The sequence below is a fragment of the Syngnathoides biaculeatus genome, chromosome 20, assembly GCF_019802595.1.
Source record: "Syngnathoides biaculeatus isolate LvHL_M chromosome 20, ASM1980259v1, whole genome shotgun sequence".
NCBI classification, from domain to species: Eukaryota; Metazoa; Chordata; class Actinopteri; order Syngnathiformes; family Syngnathidae; genus Syngnathoides; species Syngnathoides biaculeatus.
The window spans coordinates 3,762,343-3,770,385 of record NC_084659.1 but is presented as its reverse complement, the minus strand read 5'-3'; the positions used below and the strand labels follow the sequence as shown (position 1 = coordinate 3,770,385).

The 8,043-nt window shown below is 42.1% G+C and overlaps 1 protein-coding gene across 1 annotated transcript; it reads right to left on the bottom strand.

Annotated features, from left to right (window-relative positions):
- Positions 1-5,028: 5,028 nt before the first annotated feature.
- Positions 5,029-7,534, bottom strand: LOC133493946 (gastrula zinc finger protein XlCGF57.1-like). Its single transcript, XM_061807952.1, has 3 exons — positions 7,414-7,534; positions 6,935-7,123; positions 5,029-6,883 (listed from the first exon to the last, which is right to left on the bottom strand). The coding sequence occupies exons 1-3, from the start codon at positions 7,532-7,534 to the stop codon at positions 5,679-5,681; spliced, it is 1,515 nt and encodes a 504-aa protein (XP_061663936.1). The 3' UTR covers positions 5,029-5,678.
- Positions 7,535-8,043: the final 509 nt, after the last annotated feature.

Sequence of the window (8,043 nt, the reverse complement as noted above, 5' to 3'; positions counted from 1 at the left end):
TGCTTTGGGGGTGTTTTTCTGCACATGGGACAGGACGACTGCACTGTATTAAGGAGAGGATGTATTGTGAGATTTTGGGGAACAACCTCTTTCCCTCAGTCAGAGCATTGAGAATGGGTTGTGGCTGGGTCTTTGAAGATGACAATGACCGAAAGAACACACCCAAGAAAACCAAGGACCGTCTCCGTAAGAAGCATATCAAGGTTCTAGTGTGGCCTAGCCATTCTCCAGACCTAAACCCAATCGAAAATCTTTGGAGAGATCTGAAACTCTGTGTTTCTCAGCGACAGCCCAGAAACCTGTCTGATCTAGAGAAGATCTGCGTGGAGGAGTGAGCCAAAATCCCTCCTGCAGTGTGTGCAAACCTGGTGAACAACTACAGGAAACATTTTACCTCTGTAATTGCAAACAATGACTACTGTCCCAAATATTAACATTGGTTTTCTCTGGTGTTAAAATACTTATTTCCAGATGTATCACACAAATAAATCGTTAAAAAAAATCATACATTGTGATTTCTGGATTTTTCTTTTTAGATTAATTGACCTGCACCTACGATAAAAATTTCAGACCTCTTTATGATTTCTCAGTGCGAGAACTTGCAATATATCAGGGTGTTCAAATACTTCCAACCTGAATGCAATGTTGGGTCTGATGGATAGGATGAAGACTATTGTCAACGATGGAGTCGAGCCCATTCCACGCCAAGATCCTCCTCCCATCCCAACTCGCCTGAAACCACCGTCCACTAAGAAGTGAAAGGCCCCTCCTGCAACCATGAAGACTATCTTTAAATCTGATTGATATTTACCGGGTCTTTTCCAGAATAACTCAGACCCTTATAGGGATCAGGCATTTTTCATCCCTGTAATTACAAGGAACAGAAAGTTGGTCAAAAAGATATGGCACCAAAAAAGTGGAACTTCCAACTTAGTGAGGATAAAATGTCGGTCTATCGAACCATTCTCTCCAGCCATCTCTGTGAGACCAGCTCTTTTTAATATCAGGTCACTGGGTAACAAATCAATATTGATCAATGACATCATTAGATCCTATGGTCTGGACTTTTTATCATTAAATGAAACGTGGTTAACAGAAAGTAGCTGTAATACCATTTTAAATGAGGCAACACCAGCAGAATTTAATTTTATGAACAAGTGTCGAACAGCGAAAAAGGTGGTGCTGTTGCTGTAATTTTTAAATCATTATTTCAATGTAAAGAAATTATACTTGGTGAGTTTAGTGCTTTTGAATATCTGTGTTTTTATTTAAGGGTGACCCAAAGGTTATCATTTTAATCATTTATAGACCTCCAAGATACAATGGAAAATTTATGGAGGATTTTCCAGAACTGCTGTCAGTTATTTGTACTGAGTACGACTATTTTGTAATAACAGGGGACTTTAACAGTCATGTTGACAATAACATGGAAAAAACCTCCAAAGAACTTTCAGCAATACCAGACACATTTGACCTCTCTCAACATATTAAGAGTTCAACTTACACTCAAGGTCACATCTTAGACCTGGTCATCTCTAAGGATGTTGAAATTCCATCAATTGATATTAAGAATATGGCTATTTCTGACCATTTTTGTGTATTTTTTCTCAGCACGGGTTTTGATACGGTAAATCACAATATACTGCTAATCAGGTTGGAAACGTGGGTAGGACTAAATGGAATGGTCCTTAAATGGTTTAGGTCCTACTTGGAGGAAAGGAGCTACTTTGTGACCATTGGAGGTGCTCAGTCTCAGCGAATGGCAATGACCTATGGGGTCTCTCAAGGGTCAGTTCTTGGACCTTTCCCGTTCAGCCTGTATATGCTACCCTTGGGTCAAATTCTTCAAAACTTTAATACTAATACTACCATAGCTATGCAGATGACACAGTTATATTTAGTAGTGTCTACAGATGACTACAGTACAATTGAGGTATTGGGCCACTGTCTAATTCAGATAAATAACTGGATGACCCAAAGTTTTCTTCAACTAAATCACAACAAAACTGAGACAATTGTTTTTGGCAATAAAGAATAGAGAATTGCTGTTAGTAAACACCTGGACTCTCTATCTTTAGAAACCAAAGACCAAGTCCAAAACCTTGGTGTTCTGATTGATTCCGATCTGTCTTTCAACAATCATCAAATTAATCACAAAAACTGCTTTCTACCATCTGAAGAAAATATCTAGAGTGAAATCTTGTATGTGTCAAGCACACCAGGAAATGCTCATCCATGCTTTTATCTCAAGTAGACTTGACTACTGGAATGGTCTTCTGACTGGACTCCTAAAAAAGAGTATTAAACCACTGCAGCTCATTCAGAATGCTGCAGCTCGCGTTCTGACCAAAACAAAGCGGTCAGAGCATATAACTCCAATCCTCCTCCAATCAAAGTCCTTGCACTGGCTTCTAGTCAACTTTGGAATAGGTTTTAAATTTCTGCTAATGGTCTATAAATCACTAAGTGAGTTTGGTCATGAATACATGAAAAAAATGCTTATGGAATACAAACCCAGTAGAGCTTTGAGATGGACTATTCAGGTCAAATCCTGGAGCACAGAGTCCAAAGCAAACATGGTGTAGCAGCATTTAGCTCTTATGCTGCACACAAATGCAATCAATTGCCAATAGAGGTGAGGTCAGCCCCAAGTGTGAATGTTTTTAAATACAGGTTGAAAACTCTGTTTTTTCTCATGGTTTTTAGAATATATCCACGTTTTGATCATATTAATTGCACTGTATGCTGTTTTAATTGTCTTTTTAAATATTTTGTTTATCACTTTTATTGTTTTTATCTCTTTGTTTTCAAATGCCTTTAATCATGTAAAGCACATTGAGTTACCTTGTGTATGAAATGCGCTATACAAATAAATTCGCTTTGCTTTACTTATTTTCTTCACTGGAAGTCTTCTCAAACCCAAGATCTACTTGGGTAATGATTGTGAATACTTTTGACACCACTAGAAGTCAGTATGTCCATTTGTCTCGCTTAATTGCAGCAATGAAGTTTACGGGTTGCAGGTTCTGGGGGAGAATGGGGTATAGCTCTTGGGATCCCTCATGTCACATTTCTTCATACGGCCGATAATGCAACAACTACAATACTGATGACTTGGAGTTGGTCTGTAGTGGGTGTAATAAGGAAGAAGTGGGGGGAAGGCTGGAGTCGGAGGCTGTCAAAGTTCACAAATGGTCCGCTGACAACCATCTCACACTCAACACGTTGATGTCTGACGCTATTGAACCCTCATGGTGTCCAAACAGCACTGTTGGGAGTTCCAGCCTAAAGACAAATCCCACTCCCATCTTTCTGTGGGTTCGATACGATCGCCACCTCACATTCAGTGAACATCTCCGGCAATTAAGTCAAGTCATGAATTAGCACTCCAACCTCCTGCAACAACTGACGGGCACGCATTGGGGGTGGCGGTCATTAGATATGCAGACGATCAACATTGCAATCATCAGATCACTCACAATATGCAATATTTGGGAACCCTGGGCTTCCTCCTCCAACATCAGAAACTGAAGAGGGCACAGGGTAAGACGTGGGTTGCACCATAATGGGTGAACTTCGAACAACTTCTATTGCTGCTGTCCTGCATGAACCCCACTTACCACTAATCTCCTTCTGGTTACATTTGGCTGTCTCAAAAAGGCTGATGACTGGTTCCACCTTCCCCACGATGACAGAAGGGCACAATACCAGATGCGGCTGCTGAAACACCTAAAATGTGGCAACTGGGGAGGATTCACCACCCCAATCCTATCCAACCTCACCATCACCCCGGCGAACATGGAGACTGTAAATAACCCTATGTTACGTAACCCTAATACGCCCATCCCAAAATCTGCATCCCCCTCCCAACAACCAGCTGCAGCTACGGAAACACTTGCGGCACACTGCCCAACAGACTAGTTCGTCTTCACTGATAGCGCCACCTTTTACGGGACGGACAGTGGTCTTCAGAGGAGACTCCTTGATCCAATCCTGGCACGCACCCACAGCTCTTTTCAGGCTGAAAAGGCTGCACTAAACGTGGCCATCACTTGGCTTGGACAGAATGACGACTGATAATCAGCATCCATCATCAAGGACTGCAAGTCCCTCCTTCAATCCCTTGACAAACTCACTGCCTTAGAGCCCTCCACCCTCACCATCAACTCCAACCTTGAGGCCTTTCCTCCTCCCAAATAATCCAACTAATATGGGTCCCAGGCCATTGCAACCTTCCAGGCAATAACATCGCAAATGAGAAGGCCATACTTGGTTCCTCTCTACCCCAAACAACCATTCCACTCGACGCCCAAATACGCTTAGCAATCATCTGCAGGAGTTGCAAGACCTCTCCAATCCTGCATCCTTCTCCTCAACGCCTACTGACCTAATCTGGAGGGAGAGTCCTAGCTGTCCAAGACCTCGTCGATCTTATCCGGTTTCGGTCCAGCCACCCCTCCCTCCGAATATGGCAACATTTGACGAGGAAGTACGATGATACTGGTGTCGTCTCTGCTGTAAGGAAGAAGAATCAGCCGAGCACCTCTGGCTTCAGTCTGCACTCCAGTCTGCCCGATACTATTGCCTATTGGGATTCTCCTTCGGAGAACGACGGAAACTCCCAGAGTCTAGCACTTCTGAGGACTATCCTCAGGCACCTCGAGTGACTCAACAACGTGTTTGCTTTCAACTTTATATCTGGTGAAACAAAACTTTAAATTATTGAGAAAAAGATAGTATACAAGATGAATGAATGAATGCTATTTATTGATATTATGCAAATGTACAATGAAATTGGAGAGCCTCTTATCCAACAGTTCATCCATAAAAGCAATATAAGAATAAAAATAAATACAAATAAAAGATAGAAAAGATGGGAGCAGAAGGAGACAAAGAAGGAGAGCCAATGGAGCTTCAGCACTTTCTGACATCACGCAGTGAATATTCCATCAGTACTGGGTAAATATAACGTTTGAGATTTTCAAACTGTAGAGTGTTGAAAGGAAACACTCATACTGTGCTTAAAAAAAAAAACAAAAAACAATATAGAATATAGAATATATAGAATTTTAATGCGGCTCTTATGACAGTATGAAAGCATATTGAAGTTCTGTTTCTTTAAAGTGCATACTATCATGCTTTGCTTGAGTTCTTACGGTATTTGCGTGAAAATTTTGTTTGAGTTTATTACTGCTGTTACAGATATTGTGACAACAAGCTCAGTGTGTGAGGGGTCGTGCGTCGATGTCTGAGTGAGACGGGATTGCGCAGATGTGTCCGGTGGGAGGGTGAAAAGGAATAAAAGAGGGCAGGGCAGGTGTGAGTGAAAAAGTAAGGACACATTGATGTCAAATGTGCAGAGGAGTCAATGAAGCCTTTTGAGCAGCAAATCAGTACTTCTTGCCTTTATTGTTCCCGCCACCCAGCTCACCTGTGCAATGAGACAAGGGAGTTAACTCCGGGGAGAAAGCGTCTCCCATGCGTCTCTCGACCACAGTCACGTGATTGTAGCAAGAAAGGTTAACACAGTATTTTCGAAAAACTGCCACACCTATTGAATGAAAATAGCTCAAAGTTTCCCAGTGGGATAGTAATCTTTGGAGAAAACAAATTATCAGTGGTGCAGACAAAACAAGAATGTTGATTTTTGTCAGTCACTAATCGCAATTACTTTCATATTATTCATTTCCATTGAAAGCCTCTTGATCATTGCTTTTCTTACCAGCACACTTGTGTCTCTTAACCTGAAACTTAAAAGAGAATCTTTGACCACAAGCTGAACACAACAAATGCTTCTCATCAGTGTGTGTTCTTGTGTGTATTTTTAAGTTTCCCTTCTCAGAGAATCTTTTACCACAAACTGAACAGGAAAAAGGCTTCTCATCAGAGTGCGTTTTTGTGTGTTTTATTAAGTTTTGTTTGATGGAGAATCTTTGACCACAAACTGAGCATGCAAAAGGCTTCTCTCCAGTATGGGTTCTTGTGTGTCTTTTTAAGCTTTGCTTCACAGAGAATTTTTGGCCACAATCTGAACAGCAAAAAGGTTTCTCATCAGAATGTGTTCTTGTGTGCTTTTTTAAATTTCTCTTCTCAGAGAATCTTTTACCACAAACTAAGCAGGGAAAAGGCTTCTCTCCAGTGTGGGTTCTTATGTGTACTTTTAATCTTTGCTTCACAGAGAATCTCTTGCAACAATCTGAACAGCAAAAATGTTTTTCATCAATGTGGGTTCTTGTGTGTATTTTTAATTTTCCTTTCTCAGAGAATCTTTTACTACAAACTGAGCAGGCAAAACGTTTCTCTCCAGTGTGGATTCTTGTGTGCACTTTTAATCTTGGCTTCACAGAAAATCTTTGGCCACAGTCTGAACACCAAAAAGGTTTCTCACCAGTGTGTGTTCTTGTGTGTATTTTTAAGCTTTCCTTCACAGAGAATTTTTGGCAACAATCAGAACAGCTAAAACATTTCTCACCACTGTGGGTTCTTGTGTGATTTTTCAAGTTTTTCTTCTGTGAGAATATTTGACCACAAACTGAGCAGGCATAAGGTTTCTCACCAGTGTGTTTTGTTGTATGAACTATCAAATGCCCCTTCTGAGTAAATCTTTGACCACAGACTGAGCAGACATAAGGTTTCTCACCAGTGTGTTTTCTTGTATGAACTATCAAATGTCCCTTCCGAGTGAATCTTTGACAACAAACCAAGCATTTAAAAGGCTTCTCTCCTGTGTGTATTTTCATGTGTTGTTTCAAATTGCTGTTAGAAGAAAAAAAATTCCAACATTGAAAACATTTCCAGCCTTTGTTGGCAGTGTGACATGTCAAATCACCTTCCGACTCTTCATCATCATGACCATCTGTTTGTAATCCTCCACTGTTGCACTCTGAGCAGTTCTTGCTTCGAGGCTCTCTCCCTCATCCCTCGTCACATTGACCTTCATCTTTACTCTTCAAATGGACACCAGTGGATGGAACCAGAATGATTTCCTCCCGCTTGTTCTTTTTCATGTGTAGGAACTCGTCTACCTCTTCTTTGATGCACTGACCCTCTTCACCCTCCACTTCCTCTTTGATGCGATGGGACGCTGACTGCTGCCACTCTGGATGAAGATTTTCACTGATCTCTGCAAGACAAATGACAAACACAAAGGCGTCAAATCTAATTTGTTTGCAATATTTATCCCATCTGTGACATCACCCCAGAGAATATCACACAAACGAGTGAAGTTACAGGGGAATTATAACCCCATTGTTTTGAGCCATATTCAGATGATATGCGATCATGGCCAAACCGCCTCCCTGTCCGATCCACTTCCGCGGCAGAGATGAGCCATCGTGGCCTGCCGCCTCGGCCGGGGTGGCTCATTTTCGGCGCCGAAGTGGCTTATCACGGAGGCGAACCGGGCTGCTTTACGGCGTTGTCGTCGCATGAGGCTGAGTGGGCCATTGTCGGGAGCATTGTTTATAGCTGCTGCCATTCGGGAGGTGACACAGCAGCTTTCGCCGGTGAGCCCAACGCCGTCCGACACGCACATCAACACATTTAGCACGCCCGTCATACGTACGCGCATCTTTTGTTACATTATGAGAGCCCAATTACGTGGTCCGCCCCAAACTATGATTTTTTTTCAGTAGCTGTAAACACACCTACCTGTCATTTGGAACCCACGAAGCTCTCATCCATTGCACCTGTGCAATCCATTTTACACGACAAACCGGGTCTCTTGCAAACCTATGAAGGGTAAATTCATCCTCCCGAGTGTTCAAGCAATGTCCAGCAATGCAACGAACTGGCATTTTGGCTAACATGAAGGAACAACGAGCTACCTTCCCGGAGGTAAAACTAATAGAAACAAACGAGTCCACTTGAGGGCGGTCCTGCCATGTATGTCACTTCCTGTTTCTTCTCGAAAACAAATCTCTCGAGAGGATTTTCATTGCGCGAGTTACAAAAGGCTGTATCCGTCAAAATCATGTTTTGTAGTGAAGAAACGCATGGGTCCATGTCGGCTGCCGTTTCATGAAAGTGGCCCTTTAACTGCAA

Bases quoted from the DNA above. Each gene is read 5' to 3' on its own strand.
- LOC133493946 (XM_061807952.1), bottom strand. From the start codon at position 7,534: ATGTGCGTGTCGGACGGCGTTGGGCTCACCGGCGAAAGCTGCTGTGTC. The intron at 7,124-7,413 runs GTAAAGCAGCCC...TTTGTCTTGCAG, and splicing joins CCTCATGCGACGACAACGCC to AGATCAGTGAAAATCTTCAT. The intron at 6,884-6,934 runs GTCAATGTGACG...AGAACTGCTCAG, and splicing joins TTTGAAGAGTAAAGATGAAG to AGTGCAACAGTGGAGGATTA.